The 20,152-nt window shown below is 43.4% G+C and overlaps 1 protein-coding gene across 1 annotated transcript in view; it reads right to left on the bottom strand.

The window, feature by feature from the left end:
• IQCK (IQ motif containing K) overlaps positions 1-20,152 on the bottom strand; it is a 98,662-nt gene that overhangs the window by 11,422 nt on the left and 67,088 nt on the right. The window contains exon 8 of the mRNA XM_025206995.1: positions 15,042-15,153. Coding sequence (XP_025062780.1) covers positions 15,042-15,153 — 112 coding nt within the window. The remainder of the gene's footprint in view (positions 1-15,041; positions 15,154-20,152) is intronic.

The following is a 20,152-nucleotide window of genomic DNA, read 5'->3' as shown; positions in this document are numbered from 1 at the left end:
TAGAATAATTAAGAAAAAAAACATGATAGGAGCTATGAATGCTTACCAAACAGAGGACAGAAATCACAGCCACACAACCTTCTGTGGCAAAATGGCTTCTCTAGGGGTACAGCTACTTGACTGACTAAATGGAGAGGACCAACCCTAGAAAGAGTTTCTAGAAGAGGGCAATCCTGCACTAAACCATTACTGTAAGCCAGAAAGTAATGAAGAAGGATGCTGCATGTTTTTGTGTCCTAGCCTGTGAATTATAATACCAAGTATCAAGAAGATAACTAGCACCCCTATCTGACAAGACTCTCATTACAACATTTTCACCTATCTGGTTTAGACAAGACAGTAAAAGCCAACTTTTTCAAAGAAAGCAGAAATCCACCTGTTACTATCCCATACCCTCAGGAGCCCTTTAGGTTTTGTTTAATCCAAAATACTTAGAAATGTATTCTGGTAAACATTCCAGAACATATTAATTCCATCAAAATAACTAAGTAGTTTGTACAAGGGATGAACTGCACCCTAACTGCACTACACTTTTGTTTTGTGTTTTATGTTTCTCCTCTGGAGACTAAAAAGTGTAAGATGATGGAGAGTGCAGGCTACTCAAGCCCTAAATATAGGTCAGGCTGGTGAATGTAAAGTTACAATGGTAATAGATCTATGAAACTGGGCAAAGAATGAAAGGCATGAGTCTCTTTGCAGGTAAGAGGAGGTTCCATTTATTTATGCATTAGCTGGTGAAAGGCAGTGCAATAACTAAATGCTGTAAGAGCTGTGTGTCTAAAGTAGAAACTTACCATATTTGCTTGACTATAAGATGACCCTGATTATAAGATGACCCCTAATAATTAAATTCTATGTATGGAAAAATTATAAATTTGTTATAATTTGGCAGGTGTAGAATCTAATTATTGGAGGTTTATCTTGATTCTGTCCCCCTCCTACTGCTGCAGCAGGGAAAATAAATCTGGAGGAATCAGGTGGCCCCCTTGCCCTCTGCCCCCCCAACTTATTCCCCCTACAGCCCCTTCCCCCCATACTGTCAGACTCTGGTCTCCTTGAGCATATGGAAATAAGGAGGAAATTTAAAAACACTGACAGGTGAATTGACATATTTTATCCCTTTTTTTAAACTGATGTCAGTTTTAGCACAAGTACTCTATAAACCTGCTTTTAAGCAGCACTTTAGTACTTTCTTATATAGAGTACAAACTAAGCATGACATTACCCTAATGTTGGCTACAAAGCACCAACTCACAGGATCATCATAAAATTCTAGTTTATTGGACGGATGCAAAAGTCAGACCATAAACCTTAGTGCCGATCCCCCTCAAACACACACACACATTCACGCGCACATACACACTCACAGTAGCTAGCTCTGAACACTAAGCACTGGTGTCAAGATATACCTATCCCCAAGTGCTGGAGTCTGCCGTCGATGGCCAGTTGAGGCTTCTTTCAGTGCGATGTTGCTGTAGAAGGGAGTCACCGGCTGGTCCTTCTGGCTGGACAGGCAGGGTGCTGGTCAGGTCAAAGAGGGCGCCATTGAGGGACATTCTTCACTGCCTTTTATCCGTCTCTGGCAGACTTTGGTGACTCCTCAATTCTCGGGCTTACCCAATCCAGGGGTCATTGACCTCGAGGGACATCCCTCTTCGTAGCTGCTGGATGGCAGCTGTCAGCCCCAGGGGTCACATCCGCATGTACGTGCGGTCTCAGGAGTCCGTTGATGAATTTTGATTGATTCACTACTGTGATGAATAGAGCTCTGGAAGTGGTTGATCAGGGGGTATTTCAGCCCCAAGGGTCGGTTTCCAGCGTTGATTAGCTCAAACGGGGGCTTCCGTACCTTTAACAATGAAGTTTCCGGGAATTCCTTGCACTTTATTGATTCTTTCTTCTCCTTGGTCTCTGATTTTGTAGGTGTTAATTGCCGCTCATTAACATACTTATCCAGACTAGCTATTGTGTTACACAATCAACCATGATTCATTCAGGGTCCTGCTCCATACAGAGATTCCTGCCCTTGCTAACACTGTTACATGGTACAACTTACTTTTAAAGTACATTTGTAAAAGCACCTACAAGCTCTATTTTCACTACAAGTACACATTGTATAAAAATAATAATAATATAATAAAAGAAAAAGAGAGAGGAAGGAAGAAAAGATAGAAAAGAGAAAGAATCCCCCAAAGGGGGCAAATACTAAAAGAGGGGCTTTTGCCATATGGAGGCGCTTCACATTTGAGAGGGGGGCAGACAAAAGGGTTTCTTGCTACACTAATGCCAAAAGCCTCATACCTTACCATGTAGTTCATTGGGCTGGGCCCCAGCAGACACCACAGCATTTCAGGACATGGTAACCCCATAACTCAAGACTGCTTAGTATGTGTGTGTACTCCAGATACCCTCCTCAAAGGGTTCATGCGCTAATTATACCCCCACTCATGACTGGAACCAGTTGTTCTTGTCATGAGTTCTGGGATCCTCCAAAAATGTATATGTAGATGAGGCGCAGAGCAACCCGGTCCGGCTTCACCTCGTGGAGAAGGGGGCCACAGTATCATCATATACTACAGGCTGAGAGAGGAGGTGACAGAGCGATTCTGGGTGAACAGTTTGGAGCCCTGTTTGGTGATGTTTGCCAGATATTTAAGGCTGGTGAAAAAAAGAAGAATGATTGGAAATAGGAAAGAAAGGCACAGCTCAGCTGTGGTAGTGAAGAGGAAGTTGAAATGTATTCAATGCAGTGGCTTACCATGACTTGAAACAGACGGTGCTGAGGGGGACTGAGCACAATGGGCACTACCATATATCTTATTTAGATAGGCTGCCCAAACCTGGCCTTACTGTAGGTTCCCATCACTATATTTGCCTAATATGAGCCACGAGTTTTACAGTCATGCTCTGTGTTGTTTGTTTTTTAAACAACTTTGTAGCTGATTTCCATTATTGAGCCCATGCTGCTTTTGGCAGCAGTTTAACAATAGGCAGTGTATTTAATGACGCTTCCCTGTATGTGATCATAAGATGAGGAGCTTTCCCCCCCAGTGTTAATTGGGGGGGAGGGGAACCTTGTCTCATATTTGAGTAAATATGGTAAATATCATTTTTCTGAGTTTGATATGGGGAAAACTGATTTTGGCTCTGGACTGAATTTAAAATTCCACCTAAACTAATTTCTGGGGGGTTAATTTAGGCTTGTAGCTTCAAAATTATTTAAATCAGGTTGGAGTAGCTGATCTTGCAAATCTTCCATGAACCAAAGAGAAATTGAATGAGATCAGCAGATGTAAAGTGTATTCTGGAGCCCAAATATCTCCACAAATTTCAATGCCATTGAAGCTAGTTCTTTTTAAAAAAAGAGTTTCTAACCCTGGTGCTAAGCTAAGTTTGGAAACATGAAATGGGCACAGTGTTTCCATTTTCTTAGAGTCTGTAGAGCAAGAGTAGGCAAATTACAGCCCACAGGCCATATCTGGCCCGCCAAATGATTGGATCCAGCCTGTGTACAGGCATCCACCAATTAATTGGATCAGCCTGTGGCTGCACCCTGTGGTACTCCACATGGGGCTGAGTCTCACCCACTTCTGCCCAGGAAAACCCATGCTGCGCTCCTGCCCACCCCAACCCTGGCCAGCATGCACAGCTTCCCAGTGGGGCTGCACCCAGTGCAGCTGCAGCCTCCCTGGTACTGCCTGGGTACTGCTCAACTCCACCTGCCTCCAGTGGCTCCTCCTTCTCCTCCTCTTGCCTCTGCTGCACCACTCCAGGCATAAGATAATGTGGGGAAGTGGTGGCAGTGATCATGGGGACACATACCAGGCACTAGATGCCCAGCCACGTAGAGGGAAAACTGCAGTTGTGCCACTCCTGCCCCAGCACACAGGGCTCTAGCTCCCAGCAACTAGGTGGAAAGTGGCCAGGAACTGAAACTGGAGCCCTGCCCGCTGGAGCAGGAACCACCAAGCTGCAGTTTTCCCTCTTCCTGGTTGGGCATGTGCCCACATGCATCTCTATGGCAGCTATCACTTTCCTGCACTACCTGCTGCCCAGAGCAGTGCAGCAAGGGCAGGTGGAAGAGGAGCCAATGGAAACAGAGGGAGCCAAGCAGTACATGGGTGGCTGCAGCTGCACTGGGAGCTGCCCTGCTGGGAAGCTGTGCATGCTGGCTGGGCTGGGGTGGAATGGGTGGGAGCACAGTACGGGCTGCCCCGGGCAGGAGCGGGTAGAGCTCGGCCCCATGTGGAGCACTGTGGGGGCAGCCACAGGTCAGGTCACCTGCCCCATACCACCTGGGCGAGCTTTGCTGTAAGTGCCCCCTGTTCCTCTTCCTCCCCCCATCCCTGGCCAGCTCCCAGAACAGTGCACAGGCAGCTCTCCTCCTCCCCACACATACAAGAGTAACACTTTATTTTGAACTATTATGCAATCATCTCTATATATATTATTTTTAAAAAGCATAAATCAGGACAAAAATATGTTTTGAAATAAAATATGTTATAGTAGATGGTTGATTTTAGTATATGATTTGTTTTTTATTTATAATTTGTTAAAATGAGATCTTCTAAAAGGTTGTGTGTGCAGCCTTTGACAGCTCACCAAAACTCATTAAGTGGCTCTCTAGCCAAAATAATTGCCCCACTCTGCTGTAGAGAGACAGAAATGAGAGTTCCCAGGCATGAGCAGCCCCGTGCCTGTCACAGGGATCTTTACTTCAGGATCCCATGTTGTGGAGTGCAACGTCATTCCCACCTGAGTGAACAGTACACTGGTTGTCCCCCCAACCCAAAAGAGCACACCAGGGCTGTTGGATGTATTAGTTATTCCCTTTAACTCTCTGGAATGGGGCTTTGGAGCTCCAGCAGAAATGAGGGTAGGGAGGGTTTGTATGAAACCCCTGGGGACTCTAAATTGCTTTAATCCAAAATTAGTAAATTAAGCCAATTTACTTTGTCCTTAGATTTAGGAAATCATGTGCTTTCCTAAGCCCCTACAGTGGGCTAGAAAATATACCTGGAGCAAGTCCATTAAGAATTTTTAAAGCATAGAAGTGCAATCTGAAGTGGAACTTGCAGCCTGAACACATCCCTCCGGGTCTCACCCGGTTCTCACTCTAGTTTATCATAAAGCTCCCACTGACCTTCAGGCAAGAGCTGTAAGACAGAGAGACCTTAGTTTCCATTTGGTCTTTACTGAGGAAAAGTCCTAATAATTTTTTTCCCCAAGTAAAATCAAAATGGAATTAAGGACTTGTGTATTTGGCTCAATAGCAATTAGTGTGGTTTTACAAAGGTCCTTGAGTACTTAAAATTTCATTTCCGTTGAAAACAGAAAAATAAAATTATAAATTAAAACACATTCTGAAATGCTAAATTATGTTCAAGTATAAACATGTTTAAATTCATGACTCTGTGCTTTCCTTCTGTTGCCTTCATTAACACAGTTTACAAGATCACATAATTACAGCTTAATAAAAATGTTGATATTTGTCTAACCAATATTCCTGAAATGTAGTTTACATTGCTTTGTACTGAGAATACTACAAACCAAAATCACTTTTAGTTCGCACTAACAAACTATCTGGCAGACATTTTGATGGAAAGTATGCTGATCATTCTAGTGGTGTCAATAGAATCACATTACTGCTTGAGTTTGCATTTTCTAAAAGCTATTCAGCAGCTCACAGTGCAGAGATGCATATTCCCTATAGATAATTTCTACACTGTTTACTAAGTACCAGCTACAGCCACACAAAATAAACTCTTTAGAACAAGATATTTCAATAAAAAAAAATCTTAGCATAGTGATTTATCATGATTTAAATATATTTATGGTAGACTAAAGTTAGAATTTTTTCATCTTTTTTTCTCCTACTGTGAAACGAAAACCTTTACTTGTGCCATGAGTGCTTTTCATCACTACAGATGTTGTGCTCTGGCCTATACACAAAAGTCCACTTGCTTAACTAAAGTTGTAATATTGCAGTGATTCAATAAAACCAGGAGTGTGACACCTATGGCCCACAGGCCAGATTCAGCCCATTGAGCCATGTTATCTGGGCTGCAGGGCTCCTAGACAGGCAGGGCCTGTTGCCAAAATTCAGGGTATGCCCCACTGGGGAGGCATATTGGTGGCCGAGGGTGAGTCATGACAGCATTAACCCCATGTCTCCCTGATGCCACCTGCCCTCTCCAGATCCTGTCCAGGGAGCCATACCAGTGTGACACCACTGATATAAACTAAAGCAACTTTTTGGGCAGACACTTATAAATTGTTTTAGCTGTCCCCCTTATGTAGTTACAGGTACAACTAAATAATGTTAGCAAGCTAAACTGCTGTAAGTCACTCAAAGTTGCACTGGATTCAGGAAATCAGTGCAAGTTCCCAGCTTGAGAGCATGGGCACACAAGGAAACAGGGGTGAAGAAAATGAGGGTAGGGATTCCTATCGTGTCAGGTACTCCATAGAGACTGGCTACTGCAACCTCTCACCCAATGGTGGGCAAAATCTGACACAGTTATCACCCTGGTTTTCCATGGGGTAGGAGCATGCACATGGGCAGTTTCACCAGGATAGCTGATGAGCTGTGAACCTTTAACCTCATCTACAACAAGGTAGCTTGTTCACGTGCCATGTCCTTAGACAGGGGTGGATTAATGCAGGGGCCTGTGAGGCCTGGGCCCAAGGGTGGTGGCCAATCAGGGGGCCCCTGGGGCTCCAAGGGCAGCATGGCCCAGGAAGGCATCCCAGACATGGGCATCTGGCAGCATGCACCTCCTCCCCTCCGGCTGGGCCAGGGGCAGAAGCTAGGGGGCAGGTGCAGGGCTCTGTGCAGGTGGCGGCAGCCCAGTTTCCCTGCCCCATGGCCACACCCAGGCACAGGCAGCCTGGTGGGAGTGCCAGCAACAGAGACCCTCCCCGCTGTGAGGGGGCTGGGCCCGGGCAGGCCCTTGGGAGGTACATCCTCAGGCCCCACAAGACCCTGCCTGGCATGGAGGAAGCAAGGTCATACTTGCTGCCCTGGTGCTACCGAGCCCCAGGCAAGGTAGCCACCCACACCAGTGCAAAGCCACCTGGGAAGGACCCAGCCATGGCAGACCACAGCATGAGAGCCGGTCACGTACATACTGCCCACCACAAGTCAGTGTGATCAGGATGAGGAGCACACCCAGAAGAGCTGCAATAAGGACACAAGATTCATCCCAGCATCACAGCAAGGCTAGGAGACAGCTTCCGAGGTCACCCAGCCCAAGCTCCGCCTGAGGCATGATCAGTCCTATCCAAACCACCCCACAACCATCACCTAAGGAAGCAGCATTGCCTGGGGTGCAATTTCCAAGGCCTAAAGGGATGGATGTGTCCAGGCCCAGTGACTCCCAATGGGACTCATGCCCTTAAGTTGCTTAAGCAGTACTTAACGCTGGGATTTCCAGTGGGTCTAAGTGTTGGAAACCAAGTTAGCTGGCATTGGACTACCAGCCACAGCCTGGGAACTGCTGCCAGAGGCTTGAGTTTCATAACCTGCAGCACCTGCCCCAGCCTTCTCCCCTCCCCTTCACTCAGCCATTCCTCCTGGAAGGAAGTGAACTCTTCACACTTGGCTGATTTTTAATTTTATTATTGCAAATTTGTTTCTCTCTATATATAGATTCTTTACATATGTATAAAAATCCTAGTGCTCCTCTCCAAACAGTGGGCACGGTGCATTTGCAGGCCAATCCAGGTGACAGGTGGACAAATCAGGAAACGCAGCCAAGTGAACACATACACACAACTGCAGTAGCAAATGCCCCTGTCAGGGGACAAGGGTGGGGAGGGGGGGGAAGTACACTTCATCCTTTCTATTCACTCACACGGCTGAGGCTTATCCTCCTGGATTCTCCTCCTGTGTCCCAGAAAGCCTGTGCAAGGATCAGCCTAGGGCGACTATGTGATATATATTCCGTAGCTCTGGCCAGAGGCAGATTAACTCATGGGTCTGCAGGGCCTTCCTGGGCCCAGGGGCAGCAGCGGTTTTCTGGGGCTATCTGTTGCCAGGAGGCCCCATGGGTGGCCCTGCTCCCTCTCTCCACCATTTACAGGCAGCCGCTGGCACCAGTGCCCCTGGGACAGGACAGCCCTGCCCCACTGCGGTCAGCAAAGGAGCAGGTGGGCAACCCGTCGATCAGCCCCAGCCCTGGTCTATCCCGCAGTGCTGAGGGACTGCAGCCCCGGCTGCATAACACTCACTGGGTAGAGGGGCCATTACTTGCCCATCAGGTAATAAAACATGTAAATCTTAGCAATAAGAATTCTCACAAGAAAAATCACCTGCCTCAAATATTAGCAGGTGTCTTTGGGTACCTGTTTAGTTAGATACTTTCTGAGACAGACTCACTACACTTGTCAAATACAATGATGAATGATGGCCACTACAGCAGTTCTGTATCTGTGCAAAGCAGAGGAGTTGATTATAAACAGCCATACCAGTAGGCTGCATTTGCCCATAATGGTCAGGTTTAAGAGTTGGTTTAGTATGTGGAAGTTGTTTTTCTTACTATAGTATGTGTAGATTTTTTTGTTTAGAGAAGACCAGCGTAGACATCAAAAGGCTGTCCAGTATCACTCAAGTATCATGCATACAAGCCAGTAAAGAAAGAGACTTGGAAATGAGAGCTTTCATAAAGCTAAGTATTTTTAGTAAATTTTGTAAATATTTTAACAGTTTCTAATACAAACTCTTTCTAACCTGCTCATTTTGTATCTGGGACTGAACAAGTACCCTGGGTCTAAGGGTACTTAAAGGTGCTACAATCTACTAGAAACACACATGCTATGCTTCATGAAGGACTCTACTCAAAAGCTACACTGTTTTGGTAGCTGCAGAATAAAAGGATTTTGCATCAATGAAGAACAGTAGTTCTGTGATAGTCTTCCATTTCAGTAATTTGTTATATAGGCTGTGCAGATTCCCCAAATATGTATTAACATTTATATTGCAATTTTACTCCACTAAAAGTTCAGGTTCCAATTGTCAGCCCACACAGCTGCCTCAAGGATATCTTATAATTGCACACAGTACATTTTGAAATGTAAAATCACAAAATACATCAGCAAAATCTGCATTTATGTATCTACAATATCTATGTCTGTATGCATTCAAAAGGCTGGAGCAGAATTCTTGGTTTCAGAGCTGAAGGCAAGGGGATTAGACAAAATGTTTAGTAACTGTGTACATAAAACAACTAAAAATAAATCCATCACAGATGAATTCTCTTTTTTCAGCAGGCTTAACTGATATCTAAGGACAATTTTGGCATAACTGCTGAAACTTTCTTATGTCTGTGGAATTTCACAGACTATTAACCAGGATTTTAAAATGATTAATTTTTAACTGCTTTTTTTCCTAGATGTCTCTGTTTTTGAAGAACACAAAACTGAATCTTTCTGAAATATCCTAGAATTGTAGAACCAAAAATGCCATTTAAATTGATAAGCAACCTACATAATGTGGTATACGTGTTTCACACATTGTTTCGTATGAATTCATATGTTATAAATTAGCAAAATATAGGTCCATTTTTTGTGTTTATAAAAACCATAATTCCTTTTATGGAAACTGCCCAAAACCTGCATTTCTGAAAGCAATAAAAGAATTTGACCAGCATGTTTGCTAATTCATATTAAGGCACCCAAGCTTATTGTTTGTGCTGTAAGCACATTTTTTAGTTTGTTGGTATTTCCATTATCTCATCAAAGCATGGAAGCTTTTTTATGTAGCATACTCTTCTTGGACATCAATAAGTATTATGCATAGATAAATCTCCTATTTTATTGATGAGAAAGCCAGCCCTTCAGTAAGGATTATACTATTCAGAGACAGAAAACACTTATGTATTTCTTAAGACCAGCTGGCTATATATTTACAATATATCTTCCTGAAAAAGACATATTTGAGCTAAAACCAATACTACATTATGGGTATGTGCAGACATTACTTAGATTGAACTAACCTTTGTTACGCTGATCTAAGTGCCAATATATACAGATGTTCAGGGAGGTTGGATCGGGCAAAAAATGGCCACCCTATCCAACTTAGTTCACCTGAGAGGTGCATTAAGTTGGATCGGAAACAGGTTCACCTGATCTAACGGATGTCTATACATATTTGGAGCACAGCCCGGGGGCTGGGAAAGCCTAGGCATTTGCTCCAGCTGTGCTCTTCCTACCCCATCCACCCTGACCAGGATATTTTTAGCTTCCCACCAACCACAGAGAGACAACCCCCTCCTGCAGACCTGCCAGCCCCCTACAAGCCTTTATATCACCTTTCCATGAATCAGTTCATGCATTCATTAAGTTGCTATTTTCAGGAGAAAAATCACAGACCTGGGCTACGCAGAGAAGCATATCAATTAATCTAAGGACAGTGGTGGATAAAGATTTTTTATTGGGGCCCTGGGCAAACAGAAAATTAGAGGGCCCCCACCAGGTGAGGGCAGGTCCTCTCTGCATCCACCAGGGGGCTGCAGCTGGGCCTGCCTGGCCGCCTCAGCACATCCAGGACGGGGTGAGCTATGAGGCATGAGCACCGCTGAGGTGAAAAACATACATTATAATCACATTTTGCCTCCAAATTTAAATAAAGTCCAATTCACTCATAAAGGGCCAATACATCTGTGCATCATTGAAGTTATTTGAGGCACTGTTTTGAAGTCAATGAAATTTACAATGTCTTATATAAGTCGACACATCCTATATGTATATCCAGTATGCATCTGTCTTTATACAATCATATGAGGTAGGCATGTATATTTAGGATAGCAGTTACTACTAAAATATATACATACATACACACTTCAGTAAGTCTTGGAATAGGACTACATTAGGTTTTTTCTATTTAAAGTATTTTCCATTTTAGCAGCAAAGTGAATTTAAAAACTAGCACAGGCTGTTGAAGTAAACAAAATGCCACCAATCTTCTGCAGGCTGGATCATGTTCATAGTATTTTTACTATCTTTATCACAAGGGTTTATAACATACCATTCAGAGAAAATGCATAATTGAATGAACCAGTGCAGCTATAGCAATTTAACACTGTATCTGCCCTAGAAGAATTAGAGTTGGAGCTCAGTTGGATTCAATGTAATGCAAGAAAAATCTCGATTATGCCATAAATCCAATACAACAGCTGACAGTATCCTCCCCCAAAACCTTTGGCTGAAGTGTGCTGCATGGTTGTTGGATTAAATGAGTTCAAATGCCACTTCGTTTTCATCAGCAGAAGATAAGGAAATCTAATTACAATGGCAATATGCAGTAAGGTACTTATAGAAAGATTCATCTTATACGTGTATAATGATGTATATGTTAAAAAGAAGTCTAGTGGAGAAATCAATTTGTATTTCTTCATTGCCTTTTATTGGTAGTCTGTTCCCATTCTGACTGTAATTCCAGCAGGTGTTTAACAGGCATCATTAGAATGCTTCAGCACAGAAGCGTAGGATATAATTACAGTGTCACCTTGACTAGATCTTTCAAAACTACTATAATATCCAAAGTGCATGTAGTTAAAAATAGGATGGAATTCTACACATTCAGACTTTGTTTAGAAAACTAAGAAACTCACTCATTTAACAGTCTTCAAATTTGGGTGGAGGCAAATTCAGACAATCTCAGATTTGGTGAATAGAAACTCAGAGGTGGGAACTCTTTAGTATACATAGCACCTTTTTATACTCACTAATACCATAAACATGTCATCACACCTGCCACGAACTGCGCAGGGAACCCAACTGAAGTCAATAAAGTTCTACCCAGACACAAATTACATGATCATGGCCTACATATGTAGCATGCTGGTGCTTTGCAAAGAAAATAAACATAGTAATAAGAAAAACTTGCACAATGTGAGGAATTAGGGGAAAAGAGGGAATGCATGACATTTCTTTTGCAATAACAATGGGAAAGGATTCATAGGCTTTTCTTGCTGTATATTTGTTTGCATGCTAAATGATGATTGCTTTCTTGGAAGACAAAGTTCTGAGGAGCTGTTTCCTCTCAGGTGTGTTAATGGTCAGGCAAAAGTTTCCACTGGTGGATTTTAAGATGGAAAACACATTCAATTAATTCAAAGCAATAAACTCCAGAGCAGTTTGAGCCAGAGTAAACTGCTCCCAGGTGTAGTCTCTCCATGTGCACCCAGGACAGCAGCAATTTGAGCCGAGGTGGAGTAGGTTATGCCAGGGCTGCTTTTGCCCTGCTCTGCCCCGCACTCTGGGTGGCAGCGTCGGGCAGTGGAGGGGCTGGCTGGGGCAAAAGCATGCTGAAAGTGACTAGCTGTGTGGCTAGGCAACAGGCAGGAGTCTAGCCCCCTGCTCGCTGGTGTGACCAGGCGCAATTTATGTCTGTGGTCAGCGTCTACACATGCATTTAAATCACAGTCAATTACTACACCGTAAGATAGTACTGTTGGGGACAGTACCGTTGTCCTTAACGGTACTATTTTATGGCGGTATTAATTAGTTTACTGTGGCCTAATACTGTTGCATGTGTAGATGGTGATGCTTCACTCTGCAGCTAATTAGTCTACACTGCAGTAAAGCACAGGTGTAGGCAACCAATGAGGGAAATGTCTCAGGGTAGGCATGGCAAGCACAATGACAAAATACCTAGAATTTTCATGATATCCATTTGGGCAGGTATGCTTGTAAATAAGGCACAAAGTAAACTGAATGCAAAATAATAATCAGTGAGAAAATGCTAGCAGGAAATTAAATTAATGTTAGTTCTTTGGACATTTACAGTTACAAATCACAGATCACTTTATAATTAAAACAGCTTCATAGAATGGCCTGTGTCATGTCATGTTTTATGGAAAGGAAGGCAGCTTTGAAATAAGCAATACATAGAAATGATTTGACAATAGCAGTTATTGCATAAATTGCAAGCGGTTAATTATTTACAGCTAGAGCTAGCGTAATAGGTAATCTGAAGTGCTCTTTATGTTTATATGTTTTAAGGTAGCTTCTAATGGAGGAAACCGCTTGAGAATATGAGAATAACTTTTTATTTCAGGATTCATTATGTTTTTTTCAAAAGTCTGTTAGTTTGATAAACTCAGAAATTTAAAAGGATGTTGAAATCGCACATACAAAAATGAAACTAACAGAACTTCAGTTGCTATTACTGGTTTTTAAATAGTCATCAGAATAGTTTCAATTTCAGCTTGAATATATCTATTTGAATGTATAGGAGGAGAAGCTTGTGACAAGAACTTTTAGACATTTCACTCATTCCCCACTTTAAAAGGAACTCAGTGGCAGTATGTTCCATGAACAGACTCAGAATTAACTAACAAAACAGTTTATACTTCCCAGCATATTTTTCACTGTCGCATTTAAAATACATACAGATTGCAGGACTCAACAGCCAGATAATACTTTCTATTAAATACATTTAAAGTGAGTCTATTAGCCAGACCGCAGTGGAACATAGTCATTGAAGTTCAAAGAATGTTTCAGATTGGCCCTGCTGCACAAGTCACAAAGCTCAACAGGTACTCAAATTCAGACAGCATCTCTACCTCAGACTGCAAAGTCCCCTAAGCACCTAGACTTGGGCTTCTGTACAAGCTCAGTATGGATAAGTTTAATCATCTTGGTGACTAACTCACCCTAAACTCTGTGTGGTCCAGACTGGTTCTGGGGAGGTACCTAAATCCTTGGGTGGGGCCAATCCATCAGATGTATTCAGACAGACAGCACTGAGTTCAGCTCAAAACACTGGTGAGAGCTCTAGTGCTGCCTTGGTTCTAGTGCTCTACACATCATCTCTGAATCTGCCCCACTGAGCCCATGGACACAAGAAGGGGAAGGCAAATCTAAAAGCATAAACCTAAAGCAAATTGCACTACACCAGCTGAGCACAAACAAGCAGCCTGTGCACTTGGAAACATGAGAAATAAGCAGGCAGTTCAGTAAAACAAAGGCATTTGAAAATGTAAGCAAACTGCCCCTATTTCATTTAGGAGGAAACCTGCCATGGTTAGACCATGGTTACATCACTCTGAGAGACATATCATGTCTTTGCAGCTTTTTAAATGGGGATGGCTGGACATGTTGCTGGTTAAGCTGCTTGTGTGTCTATGGCCTGGGTTGAAAGGAATTGAAAATACACTGGAAAATACACTAGAAAATATTGTGGAGGTGGGGGCCTCCAATCCACCCACCACCACTCTAGCACAGGCTGGGCAAACCGCAGCCTGAGTTCCTTCCCCTCCCTTCTTCCCCCACTGCCATCGTGCAGACAGCACTGGAGCTGGGGCGGGGGCGGGGGGGGAGGGGAAAGGCTAGGAGAGAGAAGCTGCAGACACACAGCTGGGCCAGATCCGCTCCAAAGCAGAGCTTGATCCCCCAGCCTCCTGACCCAACAGTGAACGTCAGTGGGGTCGGGAGAGCCACTCTAACTCATAGCACTTTCTGTGAAGCGCTATGAGTTAGACTGGGGAGCTCCAGCTCTGTCAGCACCCACAGTGCAGCTCGCAGTACTTTAGCTACTCTATCCCAGACAAATGTGTTATTTTTCCTTTAAGAACTGCCAGACAACTTCTGTTAGGAATGGCTAGACTTTATGAAGCTTGCGTTATGCCAATACAACATTTCTTAGATAGAGAAGCCCCCAGTTCAGGAAAACTATTCTATAACACTTCCAGCAATATTTAAATATGGCAGGTGCTGGAAGAGGTCTAATCAGAGTGTGCCCTAAGTGACACTGGGCCAGAGCCTCAGCTGGTGTAATGGCTCATAGCTCCATTCAAAGAAGTTATGCCAGCAGAGCTCTGGCCCAGTATTGTATTTTCCAGTGGCATTCTAAATGACAGTCACCTAATAATGCAATTTGGAAGGAAGAGGAAGACATTTCAATAAAGCCTATGTCTTGCCTTGTCATTTGTGATTAGTGTTTCATTGTGCTATATGTCTGAGTACAGACTGTCACTGAACTGCTAAATACTTTATGGAAAGCAAAACCCTTAAGCCTCCCAATATGGATAGCATACCTCTGACTTCCTGTTTAGCCCAGAATTCTTGCACTCTTTTTAAAATGTTCTTATCCTCTCTCAGCTGCTTTTGCCATTGACGCAATTCTTGAACTTCAGCATTACAGCGGACCTGCAGAAGGAATGATGTACACCTTTAAGAAATCAGCGGTCTCCCTATTTGCATTAATAATGTTTCACTACAACAAACTTGCAAGACTGAAATAGCCTAACGTATTTATGGTATCAAGAAGGATATGAAAGAATGGCGCTCTTAGGCACAATTCTTTCCTAGGGCTGTTCCTGGTATAATGCAAATATGTACCATATTTGTTTGGTTTCATGCAGGGCCAGATGTGGAACTATAATGTGTTCACATATCATTTAAAAGACATAATTTTTGAAAACTTTTAAAGACAGAAAAATGTCGATTATGAGATCACTGACTGCCACAGGCTCAGGAGAATACTATGGTATGGGAGACAGTCACCTGTTGCATTAGCTAATTAGATCTATAAGCATTGTACTAAAGAACATTAATGCCTCCAGAAAATGATAACACTATAAAACCAACTCATTCAGCAGTCATAACAGATCAAAAGAGAAACACAAAGTGTGATACAGCAGGAAATTAAATGCAAGCAAACCTATTCATACTTGCTAATAGCTGCAGAGGCCTGTAGACGAGTTCAATCATACCATTTTCAGTGGGGATCATTAATCTGTTACTCAGAGTAACTGAAATGCATGACATGGCATCCACTCTGTGTCAGTCATCCACACGATAGGCCTCATCCTCCCACCAAAGACAATGACTATGTTCCCAGGCCTTGTCTACATGTAGGATGTAGGGGAATTTCAGAAAATTCTCATTGTGGGTACAGCCCCATTGACTTCAGTGGGAACAGGAACAGGCCAGAAGTTTACCAGTTTTGACTCTGACAAGGAAGCAAATTCTTCTATATAGCTGCCCCTACACTTGACTTCATAGACATTAGGGCTGGAAGGGACCTTGGAAGATCATCAAGTCCAGCCCCCTGCCCGAGGGGCAGGAAGTCAGCTGGGGTCATAGGATCCCAGCAAGATAAGCATCCAAATTTCTCCTGAAGGTGTTCAATGTAGGTGCTTGAACCACCTCCGGTGGCAGGCTATTCCAGACCTTGGGGGCTCGGACAGTGAAGAAATTCTTCCTTATGTCCAGCCTGAAACAGTCTTGCAGGAGTTTATAACCGTTCAACCTTGTCATCCCTTGGGGCGCTCTGGTGAACAATCATTCCCCCAGATCCTGATGAACACCCCTGATAAACTTATAGGTGGCCATCAGATCGTACTTACAGTGGCATTACTAAAATGGAATTTCATTTTTCTCTAAATTCTAAGTACCTAAAACTGCATTGGAACATAGAATCCTGCAAAAAATAATGGCTGGTAAAAACATATGGCAATGAACCTGCTTTCTTCTCTAAAAAGTTATGTTATCAGTACTGTTTTGCTTCCTGCACACCAAAAGATTTCGTTTTTGAAGTCTCACATCAAATTAAGTTTTAGATAATGTGGCAATGAGTAAGATTCAACTATGTGATTTGAACTGTATTCTGTTACTTTTCCAAACTTCATCAACTTTCATGAGACATATGGAGAGCACAATTTCACTCCACTAGTTTAAAAATTCTTAAAGGAAACCATGAATATTATTTAGCAAAAGCATTCTTTTGGCCAAGAATATATCCCTTCTGCACTGCAACCAAGAAAACTACTGACAGTAGCTCTATTCCCGGAGTCAATTTCTATGCATTTCAAATCAGGACACTTCTTATATTTTAGATAGTTCAGTGACAAAGCAGTAAGACAATGCAAGGTTATATAATCTCTGCTGACAGAAAAGGATTTTACTTGGTGCCCTGACATCTGATATCTTGTACAGTACTTTATTATCTTTGCTCTGATAAACTTGCTCTGCAGGATTCACTGTAGGGTTTGCTAAACTTTTATATGATTGTAGCAGGTTCAGGTCTCATGGGTGGCCATGACAGCTCATGGTGGCCCCGCAATTCCTGCCCCAGCTCTAACTCTAAGGGTCCTCATTTACTTGTCTGCCACACCTTTGATGTCATTATTTGGACAGGAAGGAGGATGCCTGAGAGTCTTAGAGAGAACCAACAGTTGTTCTAGCATTGGGCTTTGGGCTTCTTGGCCTCCACCCTTTTGCTCTCACTGAGCTCTTTAGCTCCAGTCCACTCAGACTGAGTGCTGCTGGGCTCTGGGTGACTGTTGGAACTGTCCCAGTTCCAAGGCAGTGCGCAGTGCTCTGCCAAGCCGCACTGCACCTGCGCAATGTGACAGCTGCCACGTGGGTGTCGGGAGAGGGTAGGGGGGCAATCCCCACTGCCCTCCACTGCCTCATGCTGCACAGGAGGGCTCTGACATGAGCACCCAGAGGCCCCAATTGCTGTTCCTGCAACTGGTGAGTGCAGGGCTTTTTTTTAAGTGCTAGGAGACTGGGGCCAGGCAGGGGATGGGGGTGGCCAGGGCCACCACAGGGGCCTCCCCCACAGCTCCCCCTGCCCAGGAAGAGGCAGGCACAGCCAGAGAAGCCATGGGAGCACCTGCAGCTGCCTGGTTGTGCCTGCCTCTCTCTGGCCGAATTGAAACAGAGCAGTGATCTGAAACACCGAAACAAATTGCTGTCCTCCAAAACAGCCAAATCTGAAATCGAAACAAGACACAGCTGTTTTGCACAGTCCTGGTATCTAGTCCCCACTGGACACCATGGTCCTCCTCGGGTACCAGACAAGACTGAAATCAAAACTCAAGCCCTTCAGGCGATAATGAAGTCCTACCCCAGTCCCGGGTCTGTAAGTGTGGCTGGCCCTCAGCTTCTTCTTATGCTGTCTCTATCTGGCTCACAGCCACAGGCAGAACTCTTCCCTGTTCAGGTGCCACAGCCAGGCTGCCTGACCTGCCTCTGGGGCTGCCTTATATTTCTCCCAGGCCATGCCTCTTCCAGTCAGGTGACCCTCTGGGGTTGCCTCTTAATTAATTTAATCAGGCAGTCTCTAGGCAACCCAGGTGCCGCTGTACCATCTCCCCTGCAGGGCTCTGCCTGGGCTCTTCCTCTCAAAGTGACAGAGCACCAGAGCACCTCCGGCTCTGTCAGTGATTAAGATGAACCTTTTATACATGAGCATGTGCCCCAGCGCTACTCGCAGGGTATCTGTCTCAGAAAAGCCTAGACTTCATCGTTGGGCTTTTTGCATGTACAGACTGGAAGCAGGTAGGCAGAACTTATTTTCTGACAGCAGTCCTGGACATGGCAGGGAGACAGTTTAGACCGGGCCTCTGTTACCTTCTGGAAAGGTGCTGGTATGAATTTAACTGTCATTTCCAATCCTATCAATACGTTTTTCATGAACTTACCATAGTTGTCTAATAAAGCTTTGTTTATACACCAGCAAAAAGTTCTTGTTTTATAAACAGAATATAATTTGAGCCACCTAATAAACTACAAAAGAGCCAGCAGCCAAATCTCTCAGCAAGTAATCAAAGCAGCAGGATGAGTGTTCTCTCCACATGTCCATGTGTGAGTCCCCCTGCAAATCATTAGGATGTAAAACACTGCGTAACTCTAGTTTTGAAGTCAGAAGCAGTGCAGTTTTTCTCCTAAAAAAATCCAACACACTTAGACTGCATCCGCTATATACAGTGCAATTAACATTCTGTTTCTCATTTGAGTCACATGAAATGCATCTGGGAGTTTTGCTAGTAGACATATCTTGTTGAATAGGAACATAGTTTCTGACAGTACAAGAACACTTTCAGGCTGTAAACAGATATCTCATTTGAGGTGGTCCTAGTCCAAGTCTAAACCCAAGCTCAAACCTGGGATAAAAGAGGAACAGCACAGCCCTTTACACACATAGCCCTTCCAAGTTGTATTGCTGTTCCTCTGCTAATAGGTGGCCAGGAGCTCACAGACTGACGGGTTTCTCCCTGGAGTCACCCACAATAATTTGAATGAGCCAGTTAACTACAGACATACACAGAATTCTCCCAGGGAAAAAGTATTAACATATTTTATCTTCCATACTTCACAGGTACTTAAAGCAGGACAAAAGGCTTTCTTTTGGGAGAAATCCTATGTTTGTTTTCACCCTTACAGAGATAACCACTTTTGTTCAGATTTAACACTATTTGAAACAACTGGAACTAATATACATACAATAAACAACAGCTCTTTATACAAGATGACTCTATGCCCCATTTTCATGGTGACAATCCCATTTTAAATACTTGTCCTGAGGGTCCTGCTGGTTTGGTCAAATGAACATTGTTGTCCTATTTTCAGTGGGACTTCTGGGACAGGTGTTTAAAAGGAAACTATTCTGACAAAAACAGGACTGCTTTAATACTCCAAACCCTTGCTCCTCTAGAGCTCTACATTCTCCCTCATTCCCTGCTCCCATTCACCAGTATGTTCAGCTGTGACTAGAGCTTAGAGACAGCTGAGCATGCCAGACAGTGGAGAGGGAGTGTCCCATTTTGACAGTAGAGATATATGGTCATGCTATTTTTATATTTACATAATCCCATCCCTTCCAAACTAGAGATGTGATAATTCAATCCTTACTCAGTTAAAATACCATATCAAAAGTAAGACAGGCCATATCTACATTTAGTATCAATTAAATACATAGCATCAATCAGTGATGGGGTAGAAACCAACTGGGAAACAAAACAGGTTAGAACAGTAGGGAGGTAAGAAAATATTGACCAAAGGCACCTGAGAAACATCTGCTCATTAAAAGCTCCATGGGGTCTCCAATGGCCATGCAGAATAAGGATCTGTTTTTAACGTCTGATTCAAAAGATAAAGAAACTGTATAAAATTCTCATTCTACAGAGGAATTATACAGAGGAATAATGGAATGTGTTTGCTCTTCCTGTGATGCTACGGAGTCTAGATATGTCAAACCTTATGCTGGAAATGCTAACCCATCCTTAGCATTCCAGTTGCTCTTAATTATAAAATCAGAAAAAAAATCATGTAACTGATAGTTTTGTACTCTCCCATTGGGGTTTCAAGAGTGTTGCTGCCACAAATCCTGGAACTTGCCAGAAAAAGTGGTAATCAG

This window comes from Alligator sinensis, unplaced genomic scaffold, assembly GCF_000455745.1.
Source record: "Alligator sinensis unplaced genomic scaffold, ASM45574v1 scaffold330_1, whole genome shotgun sequence".
NCBI lineage: Eukaryota > Metazoa > Chordata > Crocodylia > Alligatoridae > Alligator > Alligator sinensis.
Note: the sequence above shows the minus strand (reverse complement) of the source record. Positions and strands in the feature narration are given on the sequence as shown.